The 24,415-nt window shown below is 42.7% G+C and overlaps 1 protein-coding gene across 3 annotated transcripts in view; it reads right to left on the minus strand.

Annotated features, from left to right (window-relative positions):
• CSMD2 (CUB and Sushi multiple domains 2) overlaps window positions 1-24,415 on the minus strand; it is a 506,434-nt gene that overhangs the window by 364,277 nt on the left and 117,742 nt on the right. For all 3 annotated transcript variants that reach the window (XM_081871629.1, XM_081871627.1, XM_081871630.1), the window contains exon 4: window positions 3,447-3,641. In XM_081871629.1, the coding sequence (XP_081727755.1) occupies window positions 3,447-3,641 (195 nt within the window). The remainder of the gene's footprint in view (window positions 1-3,446; window positions 3,642-24,415) is intronic.

Below are 24,415 nucleotides of genomic sequence, written 5' to 3' on the forward strand. Positions count from 1 at the left end.
GGAACAGGCAAAAGAGATAAAGGAACGTGATCACTGTGAAAAAATAATCAACAGCCATAAGAGAACCACAGATTCAGAGCTGGCTATGCAGGGACGTGATCTGAATTTTCAGAATGGGATGAGTATTCTCTGGGCAATTCTGCCTCTAATGGGCTGCAGGTGGCAGTGCATAATTGACGCTCCCATTGTTGCCCAGAGTGGCTAAAAAAAGAGAAAGAGAGTACACACAAATCCACATACACAGCACACACACTCATTGCACATATGCAGCCTTAACGCTTGATTGTATACATGGACAGAAACTCACATGCACACACACACATACACAGCATTCTCTGAGTGCTGGGAGATGCTGCTTTTTAGTCTTCACAATACGATCTGTGACTGCAGTGTTTAAAGGACCCGCACCACCACATGGCTCTGGGGTGGGGTGAAATGCTTCATTTTCTTTTTCCTATCTAAAGAGCAGGCAGAGTGCCTTATCTCTGGATCTCATTACTGAGCACCACCGCTCTAGGATCAGAAGATAAAAGCTGTGTGGCCTGGCAGACCATTTCCCACAGCTTGACAGGTCAGATTCTACCCATGGGTTTGCCACCTATGCCCTAACAGGTGGGTTAAAAGCCATTAGAGAGCAGCAACAGCATGCAGCAAGGGCTGCTGAATATGTATAATGTTTAGTCAAGGGCTCCCAGCTTGCCCTGAATCCTTGGTTGCCAGCAACCCCGCATTGGGAAACGCCTCAAACAGCATTTGCTCATCCACAATATAATGCAGTGACAGGTCATTTAAGGCTCCAGATTCCGTGTTCTCATGGTTGGAAGGAGGGGCTGCAATCAAGATGCCATTTTCAACAAGTCCCACAAGGGTCTCTCAGTAGTGGCCTTGAGACCCGTTACCTCCTTGCGAAGTGAGTCCACGCTTCTAAAAAATTCATTCCACAATGCGGTGAGATAGAAGACAGTGGTCCCAAAAGGGTCTCCCACAGTTCAGAGACCCCACTTTCACCTGGTGGCTGCATTTCTGTGATGGGGGCATCTTTGCCTGTTGGCAGTGTAGTTTTCACTTGCGAGGCTTGGTGTTGCCCAGGTTCATCAAAGACGTCATCATAGAGTGCTGGGTCAACAGATCAGTTAAGCATCTCTTCAGCAGTGACAATATCAGGTCTGCCTTCCACGGGGAGATGAACCATAGTGAGGCCAGGGCTTTCATGATTATCAAGAGGCTGAATTGCACCTAGGCAATTGTGTCTGCAACATTAGTCCTCGATGGTGTGTTGTTTTCTGTCAGATGCTTTAGTTGAGATTCCTGTATAGTGGTACCTCGGGTTACATACGCTTCAGGTTACAGCCTCCGCTAACCCAGAAATACTGCTTCAGGTTAAGAACTTTGCTTCAGGATGAGAACAGAAACTGTGCTCCGGTGGTGCAGCAGCAGCAGGAGGCCCCATTAGCTAAAGTGGTGCTTCAGGTTAAGAACAGTTTCAGGTTAAGTACGGACCTCCGGAACGAATTAAGTACTTAACCCGAGGTACCACTGTGTTGCAGTGGGTTGGACTAGATGACCCTTGGGGTCCCTTCCAACTCTACAATTCTATGAACTTTGTGGGTCCAGCAAGTAGGTTTGGCTCAGTCCTACATACAACACTGGTCTCTGCCAGTGCAGTGTTCTCCTCCTTATTCTTGCAAGAAAATAAAACATGATGCAGAGCAGAGCACCGAGATAAAATGATTATTTCCTACAGCCAAGTTGAAAAATAAGGTTTCTCGGTGGAAGCACCAACTCAGCATGAAGTTCCACTAAGGAGTCAAGATGGATGATGCTAACTTCAGAGAAGAAAAATGAAGGAGGCAGAATGGTCCCTCTCTGGTATCACCCCAGCTGCACTAGCCGTACTCAGAGCACTGGCAACAAAAATGGGTAGGAATGGATAAATGCAAGACAAAAATGCAGCCAGCTGCATATATCAGAATTAAACTAAGGAAAGCACCGGGAATTATGCATCGCTAGGCAAACCATCTTTGCTCAATTTAAATATAAGATGTATGTTCCAGCTCAGGATTGCTAATTGATTACATGAACAAAGAATCAATAAAGGAATCAATATGAGATAATTGAGTGAAGGGCGCATAGGATACATGATAGAATGGAGGAGAGAGGCAGAATTCTCACGACATTTATTACTGTGTATCAATTCAAATGCTTCTACTTATAGATTGATTGGCTAGTCCCAAATGTGAGGTGGGGGGTATTGGGAAGCTTTCATATAATCAGAGTTGGAAGGGACCCCAAAGCATCATCTAGTTCAGCCTTTGAGATATTTGAAGATGGCTATCATATCACCTCTCAGTCTTCTCTTCTCCAGGCTAAACATACCCAACTCCCTCAACCATTCCTCATAAGGCTTGGCTTCCAGACCCTTCATCATATTGGGAGCCCTCCTCTGCACACCTTTCAGCTTATCAATATTCTTCTCAAACAATTGTACCCACAGCTTTTCTATAGATGCATAAAAGAAATGAAAATAGACATACCCCCTCAACCCTCCTTATACATTCCATAGTATAAGCGGACTATTTTTATGTCACAATTCTGTGGAAGTGCATGGGGGGAAATGCAAAATGTAGTATTTAGGTTCTTATGCATTCTCCCTTTTACTTAAAACCAAGTTTCATGCCATTATGGGTACCAAATTATATTTACGTGCCCAGTGTCAGCTGAAGTTGTGGAAGCAAGTAAGATGACTGGATATTAGAATTTCTAGTGGTTTTAATAAGGAGGACTTCCCTTCCTCCCCCTGCTCAGCAGAAACATAATAAATTATACATAATAAAATACTCAAATATTCCCAGCTTAGTTTATATATGCAGGCCTCACAATTCAGCTTTGCTTGGTGCAGAATTTGGACTGAATGACACAGATTCTCTCCCCCCCCCCCCACCAAAAACCAAACATCCCATTAAAATGCAGTCTGAGTATTGTCCCCTCCCTACAGAACAACTTCGAAATGTTTACAGTGTTAGTCGGAACCTAGACACTGGAATGACCCAACAATAGTGACTGGGGGGGGGGGGAATGACCCAGTTTGCCTTTAAAGATGAATCTACATAATTCCTGCTTTCCAAAAACAATATGCAGACTGAAATTTAATCATCCTTCAAAATTCTCACTTCTCTGAATTTTGCAACGCAATTCTCCAGCCATGTAATGCATACAAGAATGCATATGCCATGTGAAGTGTGCATAAGAAGCATTCTGGGAAATTACTTGCAGAGGTGTGTATATTAGACAAAATTGCAACAAAAGTGTCCATTTTAGGAGCAATTCAAACAAACATGCTGACCAATTTTCATGAAAGGAAAAAAAAAACCTGATGTGGAAATATGGAGAACTGAATTTAACACACCATCCCTTCCCCAGAATAAATGGAAGGGAAGCATACTTACCTCGACAGAAGGGCAGAGGGAAGTCCCAGGAGGCAGTGTTTTCTGAACTGGAGTGACAAGTGAGCAGTGCATGACCCTCCAGAAAGAAGCCCGGGTTACAGCTGTAACGCACTTTGTCGCCAACACTGAATGTCGTCCCCTGCTGGATTCCATTCTGCAGCCTTCCTGGATTTCCACATGTGTGACTTGGCAGAACTGAGTGGAGAGCAGGGGAAGAAGGAATGACACTTGGTTAGTCAAAAGCACCAAGCTATAATCAATCAAATGTTCAGTCCCTTCTGCAAACACAGGCTTCATTTACTGCTCTGCCCTCTTCCACCACCCTCTCGCTTGCCTTCCCATTATTCCACATCACTGAAAAGACTCAGAGTACAGGAGCAGTGTCTTGTCTTCCTCTTCCAGACCTTTCAGGTCAGGCCATGCAAAGCATCAAACAATGGGAATTGTGACATGACAACTTCTTCCTTGATAAGCTGTAATAGCTCCGAGCTCCGGGCCCAGGGAATTGGTGGAAATGAGTACAGGGGTGATTTCCCCATGGTTCACACTTCATGTCTCAGTCTGACTGCAGTGATGATGCAGTGGGTGGCTGTGTCTATAAATGTCTCAGAATGCCCCAAGATGGAGTTTAGTTGCCGCATTGTAGGGAGTTAAAAGGATGGCTAAATCCAATTGCTTGGCACAGTTCATAGTGATGAAAATAAGAAATGGGGGTGGGGCAGTCATCCACAATTGGTTCCACCAGGGTGATGTGTCTCTGGTAGTTCCCATGGTTGTCAAGTGCTGACACCAGCCCTGGAAGCAGTTCTGCGGGGCAATTCCCAAGCACCTAATGTATGCTGTTGTGGCTAATTGCACCTCTGCTCAACGTCCTATAATAGCCCAATTGTTTAAATGTGCTCCTCAGCCTCTACAGACACAGCAGGCACTATGACTCTCTAGTGGTTTGACTTCACCCCCAAAGGCACACTCCTCCACCATCTGCAGAGGCAGACGGATGCCCACTAGAGTGTCCTGAACACCTGGCCTACCTGGCAGCAAGTCAGTATGTCAAGCCCCCAGTCCAGGGTCAATCCATACATCCAAAGTCCAAACTGAAGCACAGTCCCACAGAGATCCTGGAGCATCCAAGCTGAGGTCCATCAACATGGGTAATTGAGTAGACACAACTCTGCTGCCCTTCTATACTTTGCATGCTGACTGCAGCATCTGGACTTGATGAGGCAGGTGACATTCACCTGTTCCAAGCCTACTTCAGCTGAGAAATTATACTCCTCCTCCCAGAGCTAGCGAGCCCCACCCGGTCAGCTACTGAGCTGGGTTTTGAGCCCTTGCCTGCCTTAGCCTCCTGGAATGCCCAGCCCATTGCTTCCTATACATTAGCACCAGCCATGTTCATGAAGACGTTCCCCTTTGACTCTGGTGATGGGTCCTGCTGCTCTAGTTCTGTCACCCTATGAGTACTTCCTACACCAACCTCTCCTTCCCCAGCTTACCCCTGTGTGTCCCAGTCCCAGCTACACCCCTCACTGGGATTCTCTTCCTCCTCCCTGTAGTTCTGCCAGTCCATGATACAGAGATACCACCAAGAATGACTGCATTACTGTGGCACCCCATCACATGGGAAATGAGGCAAGAATCCTCCAGTGCTCCCACAAATAGGGGCACCATTTAAAATGAACAAATGGTTTGAGGAGCAGCACAAAATGAGCACTTCATTTTCTGCACTGACACTCCAGTACCCAATTTAATTATATCATTGATGTCATTTTTAAAACAGCAGCAACAAAAATTGAACCTGTTCCCGGCTTTTGAGCCTTCTTCGCTTGAAATTAATGACCGAAACGTCACTCCAAGTAAAAATCTATCTTCTTTTTTTTTCTTAAAAAAGGTCACCACTGAACACTCTCTGCTCTTTACTTAATGAACTGTTAAGATAAGACGCAGGTTGAGGCTGCTTGCTTCTTTACACATAATATTTGGAAAACTAGAATCTCGTTTACAAATTCCGCCTCATTTGCCTCTTTTAGCAAATGTGATATTCACTTCTAGACAACATGCACATCCTGAGGGCTTGGGTGCACATTACAACGTTGTAAAATGCACATCAGTGTAAGATGGCTATGGGCAGGGCTGGGGCTGCAGACAGATATAGCCTTGCCTAGTAAGTGTATTCCCTAACTGAGAACATCGGCTTATGCAGGAATCTGAGACCCAGAAGACAGAAAGTTCTGTTCAGTTGACCAGATCAGAAGACCATGTTCCTCTTATTTTCAGCAAGCATAGCCAATCCTGGGATTTTATATTGTCTGCCAATCACAGGTGCTGATACTACTCCAGGGTTCATAGGCCACTTCTGGCTAGCTCATTAGGCTAGGACCCAGCCTTACGCTGTTAGGTTTAGCCCTGTATCCCATGATGGTTATACTCAGTATGTCTTTCCTTTGGGTTAAGCAGGTGGGGAGTGTCTGTGGTCCTTGGGATGTTGTAGTACCCCAACTCCCTTCAGTCTCAACCAAGACAGTCAATGTTCCAATAAGATTTGGAAGGTCATGAACTGTCCACCTCTGGATTAGAGGCAAATTGGAATTAACCCCTGCTTACCCTTCCCTGTCTCTAGGAATGTGTTTACAGCAGGCGTTGACCACCTTCTTCTTCTTCTTCTTCTTCTTCTTCTTCTTCTTCTTCTTTTGAGAACCACATTTTTTTGAGGGCATCTGCCAGCAGCAAACCCAGAGAAGAACTGCTCTGGATTAATGAAGTAAAGATGTCTTTCCTTCAGTTTTCACAGGCATATTCAGAAGAAGTGACTCACATGAAAACAGCGCTGAGTGACAGGGGAATGGGGATGACATGAGAAATCATACAGGAACTTCCACAAAATCTCCACCCTGGTTCATACTTTTGTTGAGGTGTGTTCAAATGGGGCCCTGTTCAACCCACACTGCATGTGTGCTTGCCATCACATCCACCTTCACAGATCCAGAAACATACCCAGGAAGTGGGCAGGATAAGAGAGAGAAGGCAGTGGGAAAGGTGCCTTCTTTGAAGGGTCTTGTTTTACATGAAGGACCATGGCTCAGTGGTAGAGCATCTGCTTTGTATACAGAAGGTCCCAGGTTCAATCCCCAACATCTCAAGGGAGGACTGGGGATGCCCCCTATCTGAAACCCTGGAGAGCCACTGCCAGTCAATGTAGACAATGCTGAGATAGATAGATCAACTTGGTATAAGGCAGCTTCCTGTGTTCCTGCATGTGCCTTGCTTGGAGCACATGCAAAAATGTAACGGGCCCTTTGTGCATGCCCATCCTCTCTCCCCTCTTCTTTCCTTCCCTGCTTTCATAATTCCACATGCTCTCTCAGTGATGGTGAGCTTTCGGGCCAAGGAACAGTATATTTTCATGTTTTATAATGCAGTGTAAATCACACCAAGAGTTCCTGGGATACAGCAGCATATAAACTTAAATACATAAAAATTCCACCACCACAAATGTCCTCTGAACTAATATTATTGCTTACGTTTGCCTGATTGTCAGAGCTGTCCCCTTTTCAGCTGCTGCTGAGATTAAGGCATAGATATTATTTATTATATCAGATGCTGTGCAGTGTAATAATAACATCAAGCCTTTGGATCCAGCCAATTTCCAATTCCTCTACAGCCTTTGGAAACAGGTCCCCCTCCATAAAAGCTTTTCTGCTAACAACCAACCAAAGAGTCTCCCTTCCCGTAATTATATGGAAGCCAAGGCAGGCAAAAGACAGAGATAGATACAGCTGCATAAAAGCCCTGTTTATTGGCTCGCAAATAAAAATCCAGTTCTCTGCCTGATGCATCAAATTAATGGATGTAGAAAAGAAGAAAACCTTTGGGAGTTGTCAAAAGATTTGCTGAATGTTTTAAAAGCAGGGAGCAAAGGGGTATACGTGCAGATATTTGCTCAGTGATGTCTCCTAGAACAGTTGGAGGGGGGGAGGGGAAAAGGACCACTTTGGATGTTTAAAAAAAGATGGGGAAAGATGAAAATGCTTACACACCTGTCTCTGTAATGTCTGAATGGCCACAACTGCTGAGAGGAATGAGACCTTGTCAGCATATAACAGCTCTGCTCAGACACCAGGACAGCTTGTTGATTTTCTCCCAGGCGAAGTTCAAGGTGTTATTATTAGTGTATAAAGTCCCCAAGAGCTTGGAACCAGTTTATGTGTAAAGGTGCCTTCCCCATCTTTAGCCCAATTCACTGCTTCGATCAAACTGTTACAGGTGCCACATAATATTTGTTCCACACTTGTAAGAAATTGATCTTTAGTGTGGCACCACCTACGCTTTGGGACATATTATTTATTTCTCCTCTGCTCCCCCCCCCCTCAAAATGACAAAGACCTCATGTTCACATATAAACAGGGAAGGGAGAGGAGAAAGGCAAACAGGAACAAGAAAATTCAGGCACTAAAACTTTCTAGCAGGGTGGCTATTCAGGGTGCCCTCCGAGCTTATGGAGGCGAGCCCTGTTTTTTCACCTCTCCCTCTGCCACAGCAGGTGGAACAGTGGCTGTCAGATGGAATCTAAACTCCAGCCAGAAGCAGCCCAAAGGGCACATATGCCTGGCCATTTTTGATACTAGAAGCTTGAAGCTGGTTTCCTTACATAGCTGAGAAAGATGCTTCCTCCCGTGTTTCTCACATAAACAAATCTGGCAAGAACAGCACCATCTCAGATAATTTTCAGTGGGAGAAAACTACCCCCTGCTCATTTACCATTCCGATTAAATGTCTTCCCCAGTTTCTCTCCAGATCAATCTACAGTTCTGTCTCCATCCTCTTCTGCACAGCTTGCACATAGATATCCATTCCTCAGCCTTGCCTATTGCCTTATTTACATGGCTAAAAGAAATACTTTATTGCCTGAATTACTTGTGGCAGCCTAAGACAGCTATATTTTAAACACCATTGTGGCTCCAACCTTGAAGCTTTATCAATGAGAGAAACATCCTTTGCCTTTAGGAAATAAGGTTCCCACACAACTTCCTCAATCATCAGCCAATTCACTTTCGAAGAGCGGGGGTGGATGAAGCTTCCTGAAATTCATTCATTCATTCATTCATTCATTCAACGTACTCTCACAGTTAAGGACTTAGGTCAGGTCAAAATACTGAAACATCAGATTAACTTTAATAATAATTAATGATAATTCAAAGGAAAAAACCAAGGACTTATGCATATAAGGAAAGGAGTGTTCTTTGCTGCTTTAACAGTCTTCTTCAACTCCGCACCCTGACCAAAAAGGAAAGGAAAGCCAAGCTGTTTGGATAGCATAAAATCTGTATGCCAAGAGAGGAAGAGGCGAATCTTTCAACACATTTGCCCTTTAAAAAGTGCAATGTTTTAATAATTATTAAGTTTAAAAAAATAAAAACTGGTCTGATTCTCTAGAGAAAGATGCATTATCATTAATGGTGGATGTGATACCGAATAGGACAATTTATATAGCAAGACCCGGTTTTTTCAGCTTCTTCTTCTTCTTCTTTTTTTTTTTTTGCTGAACCAGATATAAAATGTAATATGTAATATATATGTATGATAACGAGGCTGCAGAACAGAGGGGGAGGGGAGAGGAGAGGAAAGGCTATCCTATCCCTACTGCTGAGAGACTAGCTGTCTTTAGGCCTCCATGAGCTGCCACCTAGAAAGAGTCATTCCATCAGATGCCCTGGGTTCCAAGTTGGTTGTTACAATAACTGTTGCCTGAGCTGACTTGCCTCCTTGCCTTCTCCCTCCCCATCCTTTCCCCCTTGTGTCATGTCTTCAATCAAGACTGTAAGCCTAAATAAGAAATAACATTCTTATTACTGGTGTTTGCAAGATGCTCTGGCGGGAACCTTTTTGGCTAAAGCATGGGATAAAGGTGCTCTAAATCATAAATACTTGGGGGAGGACATTTGGGCTTGAGGGAAAGTCAGACCATTGGTCCCCCAACAACTGTCACTGTGAGTACACTGGTTCTCCAGCACCTAAGGAATAGGTAACCTTATGCCAAGACCGTACAGGTTTCCTGAGCAATACACACAAATGGATATGCATTTGGAAGCTGAGCATCTTGATATTGAAGGGTAGGATGGATAGAGCCTTCCTTTGCAAGTGTTATTCCTCCACCTACTACTATGCAAAGTGGCTATGAAAAATTTTAATGGGAGGTGCCTATCATTGAACCCAGAGCTTTCTGCATGCAAACATGCATGGCCATTCATCTACGATGACCTCTGTACAAAAAAGCTACCACCTCTAAAAACACTTAAGCCATACTAGCTTTGTCGGCAGATAAATTTGTTTTCCCCAATCTGTGGCCATAATTCTTGGCTAAGTAAGGCTGTGGCTGTTTGAGAGCCTTTTATCTTGATCTTCATGTGATGTGTTTCAGTGCCAAAGCAAAGTTTTTTAACCTTCAGAATAAGTGTCCAGCGAGCTCTACAGAAGAGGAAATAAATGGTATCTTTTTTCATTTCATTTTATCCCCCTTTTATGTCATGATTCATTTCCAGTATGGCCAAGAAAGCTAAAGCTAAATGGAAACTATTTTCTCGCTCTTCTCTATTTCTTTGTTCACTAAAAACAACAACCAGAAAGATACTTTCTCCCCTCTCCCTCTCTCTCCACCCCCACCCTCAAATGTAATGGTTTTGAATGTGACATCATCCATCTTGTAGATATGGGGAGGGAAGGGGGGGTATGTGAAAAAACCCACTTTTTCCAATTTTCCACTTCTGGAATCTACCAGCACAGGAGAGGAAATTGAAAGTACAAATCGAACAAAATCCTAGGCATGGTTACTTGGAACACAGCCCTACTGCATTTGATGGGGATTACTCGCTAATTGAGATGTCAGAAAATTCCAACGAAAACAGAAACAGGAGCAGAAATTAGCAGTGTTCGCTTATTCGTTCCAGCCCAAATCATCAGTATTCATGGTTGTTTTCATTTTGCAGATAATATGCAACTGATTACCTTTTCTGCATTTGCATTGTGTTACCTTTGCACTGAAATCAATGCAGTGGAGTAAGACAAAGCCAAAATACATAATGTAATTAGATAACGTATCTAAGTTATGTAATTTCTCCAGAGCAGACAGCCAGGCGAATATTGTAAATTTTGGCAGAAGATGAACTGCAACGGAATGGAAATAGTGCTGCATGCAACAAATACCGCGGGGGATGGAAGGCAATGCCTTCTTACATCCCTACTCCCTAATGCATGTATTTAGAACTGCCGCCACAATGATTTCTCACAGAAATAGCCTTCCTTCCTTCTAGTCCATGGCCATGACCTCCAGGATACCTTCTCCATTAAGAGTAACACACACACACCAGGCCACCATGTTCTTTACCATGGAGAACCTGAATGCTTGGAGGGGACTAGGGATGTTCCTGCAGCCTAGGACCCTGGTAGTTGCCACTGCAGCACAGATGTTCCTCCTTAACAAACACAGTGACAGGCATACAGAAACTTCAGGATGTTTAAATAAATTTGAGCAATGTGTTCAGAGGAATTCCTCCCAGGCAGAACTCGGCATCTATGGGCAGATGTCAGGGTCCCAGCAGCCTGGGACAGTCTATTGCAAAAGTCTGCCCTAAGCCTGCATTTACTCATGAGCTTTCAGAGGATAGCTTGCTATTTAAAGGTGTCCTCTATTTGTGGGCTGTCCAGTCCAAGGCTGGTTTAAAGGGAAAGAACCATCAAAAGAAAGAAACAGGAGTCACCCAACAATGGCTAGCAGCACTTGCAGCCACACAAGCCACCTGGTGTCTTCGCCACTGGAGTGAGATGTACTGTGTTTCTATTTAAATTACACTAATTACTACTAAATATGTGTCTATACATATTAATTACCATAAACATTTTTTTGTCCTTTACTGGTGAAAATCCTCTTTTCTGGCAAAAGTAAATTTTCCTGAGAAACTTTGCTCATCAAATTCTTAGGTTCATTTAAAATCTTCAGATGATTTTCCTGAGGATGCTTTTCTCAGTTATATTGCCTGAGTCAGAACCTCTATATCTGCCCCCAAATGGGCTAGCATCATGGCAAGCAAATAGCCGCATGGGTCAACAAACATTGCCTTCTAAGATTCTAGCTATCGGACATGATCAGAACATTTTACACCTTGATTTGCCAGCAGGGGGAAGACAGAGAGACAGAGGTTCAGATCTGAAATTATTTCATCCAAACACTGGGGGCCAGTGTTGATCTACACTGTATATAATATGCTGGAGATTCCTCCTTTGTCCAAGAGGTTTTGTTTGTTGATCATGAAAATACTCAGAAGCTTACAACTTTATGGGAGTCAGAAAACTTTGCAGTCTCACTGACCTTCCCTCGCTACTGCTTGGCTAGGAAGAACAAAACATCTTGCCAAGAACATGGCTGGGAGCATTCATCAAACTGAGTGAAGATGTAATTTGCTATGTGGATTTCCCCTCTTTCATTTCTCTCTCAAAAGGTAAAAGCTGTGAGATAGCAAGAGGGTAGGGTGAAGGCATCCTGGGCCCAAGATATTTGGATGGCTTGGAAGAAAAATCCACATGACATCCCCTTCCTTAAATTAACTGTTAGATGAACCAACTATGGAAAAAACAGTGAAAGCAGATTGTAAAAACTACCCTTCAAAAATAATTTATAATGGCCTCCTGTGAATAGAAGAGCCTTGCAATGTCATCAGACGCTATCCGATGAAGTACCTTGCTTGGTAAGCCTCTCCGGGGAGAGTGTTCCACAGCTGTGGTGCAACCACCAAGAAGGCCCTATTTCATGCACAACATCTGCACACAGGCAAAGAAGATGAAAGTATGACTAGAGTACAGATAAATTCCTTCCCGCCTCCCTATATTTCCTTTGAAAATATCAATACCTTTTCAACATTATGTGCTGCACATAGATAACTCACCAATCAGTTTTGATCATTTAGACCAGTGTTTCAATATACTTTTTTGTTCCTTGGGTTCCTCCACCATCACCACCACACTGGTTAAAATGGGAGACACATGTTACTCTCACATGTGAAATGTTACATAAATATTTTCTGAATCAGCAGCTCCCCAAATAATGGGCAGCCATCTTCCTTGCGACTACAACATTCTCCAGGTGTGCCTCCCAACACTCCTTTACGTGGTTATTCAGAGCTCATTGCTGGAATTGGGCTTTGTGGGAAATGGTGGTGCTTTCAGTCATTCCTGATAAGTGTAAACTGCAATTCAGGCTGACTAAATGAATCCCTGTGTGATCACCATCCCCAAATAGTGACAGAAAAGGGGTGAGGAACACTGCACAGTGCCTCCCTGCTCAAGCAGACATACAATATGGTGCCTTAGAGGTTTTTTCAAGGCACATAATGCAACTTCTCTTGGGACTCTCATCATGGGACTCACTGAGCTGGATGTAAACATACCCACAGCCAGCATCTCACTTTCTCAGCTTAACAGATCAGTCCTAACACTCAGTTGCAGCTGCAGTGGGGGCTCTTGCAGTGCACTGCAACCCTGCTGCATTGGTAGACAGGTCACTCATGGCAGCAGCAGTGGAAGCGCAGCAAGGGCAGGGAGATTGGTCCTGGCCTCCATAGCAGCTCCGGGCTGGTGCAGGGATTGAGCCAGGTTCAGGCCTGATGCTGGCAGGTGCCAGCTGCGATAGTGGCTCAGAACCCAGCAGACCCGCCTGTTGAATGGTTTCTTTAAATGTAAAGGTTCATCATTGTTCCACCCGATGTGTATGTCTTTAAGGGGCCAGAGCAAACTAACAAGACCCAGCTTTACAGCTGTGAAACATAGCAGGTGCTGCTGAGTTGTATTGATTAAGCTGTGTCAGCATTTGGGTGTAGTATATAAGGAGCAGCACCTAGCTCTCCCATTACCCTGGGGGGTGGGTTGGTGGTTGGGTCTGGTTTATTGATGTATTTAGTGTAAATGGAGTTTTTGTTTTTCTTATTAAAACCTTGTTTAAGTTATTTTTGAGTCCCTTTTTAATGCATGGTCTCCCCAGCAAGCTCTCTGCAGCGCTACTAAACTGCAAATAGCCAACACCGCCACCCTCAGAATGCCTAGGTAAGTCAGCCGAAGCAAGCGGGGTGTGTGTGTGCTTCCACTCAATCCAAATCCCCCACAATCCAGTGCAAGGTGGGCTTGGATTGCATCTTAAGTCTCCAAAATAATATAAAGCATACTATTCGAGTCTGAAATGTACATATACACTTGCATATCATATGCATGTGAATTAATCTGAATGTTTTCCAGGTGGGAATTTCATTTATACATTATACATTATACATCGTATACTCATACATTATGGGTATGAACCAGCCAAGAACTTTGGAGTCACATTGATTTCAGTGGGGAAATTAAGAATATGCTTAAATCCCCCTTGCTGGGGGTGTGGAGTGGAAGCAAAGTCCTTAACTTTGGCTGCATCACGCCCCACCACTTCCAGCATCACACTATTGCAAAATTTGCCCGCTCCAAAACATGGTCTCAAGTAAGCCTCATTTGTCTGAGTGGGGTATACAAAGGAGGCAATCCTCACAAGGTTATTATTGTGGAATCTCAGACAGCATTTGATCAGACTGTAATAGAAAACATGACCTTTTTGACATTTCCAGTCCATGAACCAAAACCTTACAGCAGGGAGCCTGCAAGCACTAAAGGAAAAGTGTGTGTTTGTATGGAAGGGTTTGTGTGTGTTGTGGGTTCTCTCTTAGAGACTCATTAATAAGGTGCACCAGAAATGCTGAGCTCATAGTTCAAGTCAGCTTATGCTACAATGCAAAAAGGTCACATAAATTTCCCCTGAATAGGCCGCCAGACCATTGCATTGTTGTAATGATTATGGTGTTTTCTCACGGAGTCTGGGAGATTGATGACATAATATGCAGTCATAAACGATCATCAAATAGGAGAGTATGAAGTTCAAGAAGAAATCCTATTATGCTGTACTGCAAACAAAGCTGAAATGGCATAACTGTGCCATAAAAACATGCCTAAGGGCTCTGCATCTCACTACTAGGGTTATTCATGGGGGCCTACACGCCAAAGGTGGTCAGAGGAGTGGGGTGGGGTAGAGAACAAGAGGAAGTGGCAGTTTCCAGGCTCCATGTTGTTAGGGACTCTTGAGGCTTCAAGTGGGAACTGCTTGGCCTGCCACTCAGGTGTAGCCTACTGAGCTACCTGAAACAATCCATGTTCAAAGTCTCTTCACGCACAGACAGACCAGAGATGTATGTTCCACATTAACTGCAGAATTCAAGGTGCTAGATCTTACCTAAATAGTCCTAAATGGCCTTTGACCACAGACGTACAGGACCATCATATTAACTTGTCCATTATTTAAGATGTGCAGTGAGACCCTTTTCCATCAGAAGTTTGTAAGGGATGGCTACTGGGGAGACTGTACATCCCTTAGGCAGTTCAGCAGACACCTTCAGGCATCACTCCAGGACTGTCCTATCCTACTAAGCATTGCTTCAGTTTTTATGGGCATCATGCTTTTATGCCACCTTTGAGTTGTTGGTTTCATCACATGCTTGGTTTTTAGAGTGCATGGATAGATGGAAGGGCCATAGGTCAGTGGTAAAGCACCTCCATTGCATGAATAAAGTCCCAGGTTCATTGTCCAACATTTCCAATTAGGAGATCCCTGCTTGAAACCCTACAGTCCCTGCCAGTCAGTGCTGATAACACCGTGCTACATAGACCAATGGTCTGACTTGGTAGAAGGCAGTTTCCTATGCTGTTCGTATGGATGAACATATGTTGTTTTGCAGTTTTATTGCAAGGCACTTTATACATTCTATAAACAGAATGGTAGGGTAGAAATCAATTAAATAAACAGATAAATATGCTTCTAGCCCCAGTCTTAGGTATAGGAGATGGCAAAGAAATCATAGCTCCCTTCAGCTGAACTCATAAGTCCCTGGTAAGGAGGTCTGATCCAACATGACTCTTATTATGTTCTACTCCCACTGTCAAAGGCATTGTGCCTTTCAACGTCTGTTGCTGGGAATCACACATGTTTCACTCAAGTTCTGCTTTGGGGCTTCCCACAGGCATCTGGCTGGCCACTGTGAAGAATAGGATGCTGAATGATGGGCCATGGCCTGCTCCAGGAGGGCCTTTCTTGTGTTCTTAAAGGAGAGAGAGACATGTGGAAAGTAAATCAATTATCTAAGCTGGCACTAGTTTCCCCAATATCTACGCACTGTCGTACCCTACTCAGTTTCAAGAGGAGCTCCCGAGGGCCCTTCAGTAGTGTTCCACAGACAAGGGCATTGCTGGCATTCCAAAAAAAGAAGAAAGCCACATGGAATTGTTGCAAAAACAGGGGAGGGGGTAGAAATGAGGGAGGTGGGGAAAAAATAGAAAGGCTATTTCATAAACATTGTCATGGAAACAGAACATCTTCTCCACTTAAAGGCCTTTAAAAGAGAATTGTACGTATAAGGGTGGGAAGAAAGAGGCTGCAGCTCAACCCGGAATAGAACGGAGCTGATTAACTCTTCTCTAACCTTTCCACCCCCCACTTTCCTTCTTCAGCCTTGATTGTGCTAATGCAAATTCTTACAGCACTTTTGATATCTCTTGCTCAGCCCTGCTCCATAAAGCATTTTATATTCCACACCCTCCTCCAGAAATAGGCAAAAACCCATTCCTAGGTCTTGGAGCATTATCTAATGATGCTCATTGACAAAAAACAAAAACAAAAACAAATTCCCAAACTCTTGAACCCTATGACATCCCCATCACATGTGAAGATATGATCTAATAGAAGATGGTGGGCTCTTCTTCATTTGCGGTTTTAAAACATAGGTTGGGTGACCATCTGTGGGGGATTCTTCAGCTGTGACTCAAGCACTGCAGAGGGTTGGACTACATGACTCTTGAGGTCCCTTCCAACCTTACAATTTTATGCTTCTATGTCCTCACTTACTCGCCTTTTAGCTCCAGGTGTTGTCATAGGAGAGTTGCTTGGTCATTTTGCTTGCTTTTTCTGCACATTTTCCAACTCTACATAGCCATTTTGGAGGTGCACCAACTGTAATAGTACACTGTATTCCAAATGTAGTTACATCATAGGTTTGTAAAGCAATATTATAATGCCATTATGCAAAACTACCCCAAAACCCCTCCCCTGTGACCCACGGTAGGCACACAACGTTCCAGTGGCCATGGCACTCGCACATATTTTTAACCATCATTCCACTCCACTGATGCATTAATCTGCATTTTTTTTAAAAAAAAAAAAAAGGATCCCTTTTAAGATGTTTATTTAAATATGAGCTGTCTCTCTCCCAGAAAAAAGATATATTTTAGAAGTACAGTATATTTTGATATACTTAAATTCAACTATAACCTATCTTCAATCTGGTGGACAGTGAAATTCCAATGTGCATATTAATGCAAAGGGTTCTGAGCAGACCATTCATTTCAAAAATCTAATTCTTCCGATAATAATAATAATAATAATAATAATAATAATAATTTGTTATTTATACCCTGTCCAGATGTTCCTAGTGACATGCAGACAAGGTACAAAAGAACGGACCAGGGACATGCTCATACTTCTAAATAAACTGCCTAAGCTTCTTGTGAGGAGAACCATGCTTCAGACTTCTCTCTTGGAAAAAGCATATAGTCTTAAATCAACAAGTCAGCAGTAGGCTGTATGCTAGAAAATGAACCACAATAGCCCAAAATGTGTACCTAATGATGCTTGCTATGCACTTCTGCTATCTATCTATCATCCTCCTATTCCATTTTGATGGACATTTCTCCAGGGCAAGAGCTATAGCCCAAGGCCACCTTCTGTTGTCACTGCTGCAATATATCTCCCCATGATGTTTTAGAAACATCATCCACTGAAACGTGGAAGAGTTGCTCAGATGCTCTTCCTGTGCAGTGGTAGAATCACAGTGGTTTGTGACTAAGGCTGCTTTATATAAGCTGGCCATGGACAGATCGAGGGCTTATCCACATTTACCTTTTGCGCCACACTTTTCAGGCACAGGTCCAAGCTTTAAAGCTCTGTCCAAGTGCTCTTTTTTGCACCCCAGAGCTTTCCCCGTGAAAACCCACAGGCATTGGCATTATTTGATTCAGAGTGGGTTTTCTAAGGGAAAGCTGTGGAGCAAAAGAAGAAGAAAAAGTGATTGGACACAGAGCTTTAAAGTGTGGACCGTGCCTGGAAAGCACAGAGGAAAGTTAAATGTGTTAAGCCCTGAGTTAACAGCAAGATCTGAGATTCTGAGATTCAAACTGAAGTTTTACTCAAGGCTCATTAGGATTTGTTCATATTCCAAGGCTAGTACAACTTGTAAATAACCTATGAAACTCACAGCACAATATTTAAAAGAAACATAAGGAGATGAAAAAATTCTAGGCATGGCTATTCACCAAGTTCACCATGATTACAGACATCAACTTTTGTGTCAAAAGGGAGCACTTAACAGATGACTAAACATCCAATTTGCCGCAGAGACAGAAAGATATTTACCAAACCCAACAAAGTCAGCAGAAGGAGAAATGTCCAATACAAAAATCAATCCATGGTGCCCATTTAATTTTTCCAATATATGTGTTTCTGAGATGCAATTAATTCTTCCTTTGTAACTCAAACAATTCAACAGTGGAACCTACCGCTGCAGGATATTATATTCAGCACTAGCATAAATGTTTTCAAGAAAGGAAGACACACATAGAAATAGCTCCTAGCTAGGGATGTTGCCAACTTTGCACCAGGAAAATTTCTTGTGTTTACAGTTTAAATGATTTTCATCATCAGAAGCATTTCAACATAGAGAAAGAAAGACTAGAAGACAAGGAGAAACAAAACAAATCTGATTTAAGGCTCAATTACTTGCAAACTGCCATCAAGCATATTATTTTACTGCCCTTGAATGGTCCTATTGACTCCACAGTGTTTCACATGACTGGGCCCCAAAACTGAATGATGGCTTCCCTTTATGGGACTCTTAATTCCAGTTCCAGTGGTTGCACCTTTTTGCGCTGTCAACTCTCACACACCCAGTTCCTTGTTTGCTCCTGCACTTCCACCGAAACAAAGCATCACCATTTTGTTGCCTCCTGAGCACCATTACAGATGCCCTGGGGATGGGAGGACATGGTGAATTGACCTTAAAGGCAAAGCCATTAACTAAAATAACATGCAAACCTATGTTCAAAAGGTCACTATGGTGAGATGTGCTGCATTTCTGTTTCAATTACAGTACTTATTTCTAAATCTGTGTTTATCTTTGTGGAAACAATTCTTCCTTCGGCATTTTTGTGTGTGGTGCCTTTTCTTCTTATTTGGCAATGCAGAAACCACTACTTTAGGAATCCTTAATGGAATGGGGGGGGTGAGGCAGGGGTGAGTTTTATTAAGACCTTCCCTACCGCTTCTCATAAGTCAAGCACCAAGCTAGCTAGCGAACAAAGATGGGTGCAACCTAAACAAATCCAACACATTGATGATGTGGAATTTTAAAAACTAAACAAAAACCAGCACTTTCAGTCAATAAGAATCAGCAAGTTAGTGGTGGCGAATCTTGGTCAATCATGTTGTACATGAGAAAATGGAAATTAGGGTTTGTGATAAGATTGTGCAGATTTAGATATCTGAGGACCTACAAATATATGCATTTGTGCACCCATCAGTGTGTGTTTTATTTTTATCCAATTAATCTTTGTCAGCACTAAAATACAAGGAAAATGCATTTGCTGTTCCCTAAGGCATAACAAAACAAAACACGAAGATCTTTTGTGTTAAGGAAAGGATGGAGCTGTTTATACAACAATGACAAGAAGATGAAATTACTGTGAAAATACCCCCTCCCCCTTTTTAATAAAGATTTTCTTTATCTCGTCTGATTTCTGAGCCTGAGGACAATATTATTCTGAATTGAGTGTATGGATTCTTTGACCTTCTTTCCCCATCTTATTAAAATTTCAGCTGGTTTAATAGAAAGGGGAGGGGGCACATGGGTGTCACAATTCCACTGAAGCAAAGATTACAGAATTTGACTTCATGAGAATCTGTATTCTTTCATTTCTAAAAAAATAATAAGTTTCTAGCCTTCAGCCACACTGAAAGCATGTGGACAACACTTGGGATGGACAGATCAGCCTCTCCACACACCCCATTATTGCCATTCTGTTTTATGTGGATTTTAAGGGAGATATGGCTATCTGAATGCTTGATGGAACACCAATGGGTAGTCAAAGATATTTCAAAACATGACAGATTCAATGGGGCTTGCTCCCTTTCTCAGCTACATAATTTGGCGTGGAACTAATACTTTCCTACCAATGTTGCGTGCTACATTATGGAGCAGATATGTCCAAAAAACTTGAGCAACTTGGTTCATTTCTTAAACTTTAAACAGTACTATATCTGTATTTTGCTCAGCATACGCTAACTTTGTTGAACATTAACTGATATTACTCAAGTCTTGTTTGTTTTCTTGTACTTTTGAAAATCAATAAAAATATTTACAAAAAAATAACCACCAGTGAAATCACAAGCAGATAAACAGCCTCAAGGTTACTTGTGCAGGGATAATGATGGCCAGATCCCCTCTGTCCATAAGGTGTCACAGCTTAATCTGGTAAAAAAATGCAGCAGCAGGAGGTGTATCATGCCCTCAGTAGGCAGCTATATGTGGGATGAGGACAAAAATATATATATGCACATCTCACTTTCTGTGGACATGTATTCTTTACACAACTGTCCATTACTGCAAAGGCTCAAGGTCCTGGCATTAATTTACAAAGCCATGGGCAACTTGGGTAAAGGGTACCTCAGGGACTGCCTGAACTCGATCACCGAGAGCATTTGCAGGAACATCATTAGTCATTCCCTACGTTGGCAAGGTTCATTTGACAACAAGAAGAAACTGAGGGTCATTAGCCCAAGCCTCTGGAATACTATCCCAATAGAGATTCAGCATGCACCTTCTGTTTTGACTTTTAAACGGCTGCTGAAAACTTTTCTATTCCATCAGGCTTTCGCTGACAGTAAATCTTTCCACAATAGTTATCGGATTTTTGATTTTACTGTTTTTAATGCTTTGACGGTTTTGTGTACAATTGTTCTAAACCATTCTGTTTCTTTAAATAAATAGAGGCATATAAATATGTTTTATAAATGAATGAATGAAGCCACCATTAATAAAAAAAAAATCCACCTACCCAAATCCCCACAGCCGTGTGGTCTTTAACAAAGTCACCCCCAATGTTAAAAGCAGCCACTGTAAACAAAGCAACTTTCTGTATTATATATGCATACACATGCATCACTTCCATTGAAGGAAAAAAGCCATGAAAAAGATACAATAGAATATCAAATAAAAATATATAACATTCTGCTTCGAGGGCAGGCTGCTGAAACTGCCTTGGTGATGTGGGACTAATTGCACACAATGTTGAATTCTGGTCTGCCCACCTACAAAAGCTCCTCATAACCTTTCACATAACAAGCCTGGGAAGAAGGTTGTATTTATTCCCATTTCAACAACAGCAATAGAGATGGCTCAAAGGACATCTTATTTCTCCAACATAGAACAAAAGCTGTTGAAGAATCATGGTGAAAGATACAATGTGAAAGATAACATAGGAGTACAAAATTCAGATAGTACATAGGGGGGAAATCCTAACCCAACCCCTTTCCCCTTCTTCCCCACCCATTGAGCAAAAAATATATATCTCAGGTTCCATCAAACAAATTTGCTAACAAGAGGTGTCCAAATGCATAGAGAACAGACAGAAACATTTATATACAGTGGTACTTCACGTTAATAACTTAATTCGTTCTGGAGGTCCGTTCTTAACCTGAAAGTGTTCTTAACCTGAGGTACCACTTTAGCTAGTGGGGCCTCCTGTTGCCACCCCATGATTTCTGTTCTCATCCTGAAGCAAAGTTCTTAACCCAAGGTTTATCCTGAAGCAAAGTTCTTAACTAATTCTGGATTCGTGGAGTCTGTAACCTAAAGCATCTGTAACCCGAGGTACCACTGTAATTGGTTAAAATATGAAAAAACAATCAAAAAGAATTGCAAAGAAAGAGGACAGGAACAACTTCCCAAAATATATAGTAGATAATATTGATGATAATGTTAATAATGATTTGTTCAAGCTGAAAGGAGTGCAGATTCATACAAGACAAATTCAAGTTCAGCTTCACGTTCAACCACGAAGCTCTCTGACAGGTTTGGGACAAATATCTACCACTGAGTCTCAAATTATGGAACAAAACATATTTATATAAACATTATGTCAAAAGTTGCAGTGCATTTGGAGAATGGAGAGTACAAAAACACTGACCACCACAGCAAACAGTGCTCATTATTACTGTAAGCATTTCCTGCTAATTAAAGATAAAGGTAAAGGGACCCCTGACCATTAGGTCCAGTCGTGACCAACTCTGGGGTTGCGGCGCTCAACTCGCTTTATTGGCCGAGGGAGCCGGCATACAGCTTCCGGATCATGTGGCCAGCATGACTAAGCTGCTTCTGGCGAACCAGAGCAGCGCACAGAAATGCCATTTACCTTCCTACCTTCCTATTTTTCTACTTGCACTTTGACGTGCTTTCAAACTGCTAGGTTGGCAGGAGCTGGGACTGAACAACAGGAGCTCACCCCGTTGCGGGGATTCGAACCACCGACCTTCTGATCAGCAAGTCCTAGGCTCTGTGGTCAAATGCTTCATTGGTGTATTAAATGTTCAGTTTCTTACTTAGTGATCAAGACCTCTCTAAATGGTCCAGGTGTTGTCACTTTCACACACACACACACACAGAGAGAGAGAGAGGCTTCCCCCAAAATACTTGCCAGCTAATAGCCTTCTCATCTTCCACAATCTGGCAGTGGCCATCTTTGTTTAGGGAACAGCTCTATCCTGGAAAGTCAAATCAGGCACTGAACAATCTTGGCCCAGTCACTGTCTCACAGTCTAAACTACCTCACAGAGTTGTTGTGCAACAGTAAACTGAGTAGACGAAAACCAAAAAATAACAAATAAAATTTAATGAAGAGTTTCAAACACAGAGGGGTGTATCTAACATTAGAAAGTTTTAATCTGTTTTTAGCCTATTGTTATTTCAACTTCTCGAAAGTCTTGAATTGTTATTAACTATTATTGGTCATTTTGTTGTTTTACCTTTTTGGTAAACTGCTTTAAGGGTTTGATTGTTTTACAATGAACATTGCATAAGTTTTATGGAATAAATAAGTAAAATTGGTCCTACTCAGAGTAGACACATTAAACATAATGGATGTGACTAGCTTAGGCCCAGTTATTTTAATAGGCAGGACCCAACTGGATACAACCCAGAAAAACAACATCCGAATTCAACTCTGCGCCGCATTGACTGTGATCCAGCTCTCAGAATGTGAAAGGGGCGGGGAAGGGAGCTGTGTGACTGCTTTCATGTTGGTGGGCATGGGAAGAGGCTGTCGGAAAAGGTTCCTTCCCCTCCTTCCATCTTTTGTGTGAGAAATTGCAAGATGTTTTGAAAACAAATACACACACTTACGGTCTCAGGTTCAAACCTTAAAAGCATTAATTATCTTTTCTTAAAGGTAATTTCATCCTTCCAGTGCCAGCAAGCACAATAAATAACAGAACAATGTAGGACCAGAAAAAGCAGAGAAAAGAACAGTCTTCTTCAGCAGCAGGAGCCAAGACTCACGGGGAAGTGGTGTGTGTGTGTGTGTGTGTGTGTGTGTGTGTGTGTGTGACTAAAGCTGCTGCTTTTTCATGTGCATATGCCAATAATCATTCCAGAAAGAAAACAGACCCAGAACATGCTTAATTGCAAACTCTAGGCTACTGGGTCTCACTGCCTTGTCTAGGCATGCCACAAACTCACAGCTGCAGAGAGCTGGACTATATGACTCTTTGGGCGCCTTCCAAGTCTGCAATTCCATGTTTCTGTGGTTCTAATTGTGCTACCTGAGGTACCCAAGGAGCACATTGGCCACTAAGTACTAGAAAGGAGCATTTCCCACAATTATTATTAATACATTTATATCCCAGGAGTTCAAGGGAGTGTACATTGCTTCCCCACTCCCCATTTTATCCTCACAACACAACAATCCCATGAACTGAGCTAGGCTGATGGATGACTGTCCCAAGGTCATCTAGTGAGCTTCATGCCTGAGTGGAAACTTGAACCCTAGTCAAACACTCTTTTTCACCAGACATGTTCTGTTGTCCACTTCCTCCCACAACATCTGCCACAGAAAGCACCGTGCTGAGAAGATATGGGAGCACACTCCAGGGTATGGGTTGGCAAGGTGTACACTGTGGTCAAACAATGGTGGACTAAATACTGGTTGTTGTTATTCTTGCACTGAATGCTGGACTAGAGGGGTTGATCCAGCATGGCATTTGTGTACTTAAGGAGGGGGGCTATTATCAGGATGCACAGAACATAGATTTATTATGCCTGTCCAAAGCTCTTAGGAGATGCTGACCACAAACTCTACATTTAAACTCATAAGTGGATCATACAAGTAGACCATGAAGCATCCTGTTAAATCAGACCAAAACCCCATTTTGACCGGCATTCTGTACTCGCAGTGGCCAACTCAGTATCTCAGTAATCAGACATCCATTTTAGGTTGTGTGCCCAGTTTATGCCGTTTGTTGCTGAGACCCACTGGGCATCACTTTACATGATCTAGAATAACACAACATAGAGCTATCTCAACTTTCTTGCATTTATAAATGGCAGATCTGCCACTGAAAGGATCATGGTCATGGCTCAATTGTAGATCACATGCCCTGCACACAAAAGTCCCAGAATCAATCCCTGGCCTCTTCAGTTAGGACTGAGGAAGAAGACCCGTCTGAAATATCAGAAAGCCCCTGCCAGTCAGTGTAAATGAGTGAGATGGAACAACAAGGAGGCTGGGTACAATGCAGCTTCCAATAC

Source organism: Podarcis erhardii, assembly GCF_964252035.2.
Source record: "Podarcis erhardii genome assembly, chromosome: 7".
Taxonomy (NCBI): domain Eukaryota; kingdom Metazoa; phylum Chordata; class Lepidosauria; order Squamata; family Lacertidae; genus Podarcis; species Podarcis erhardii.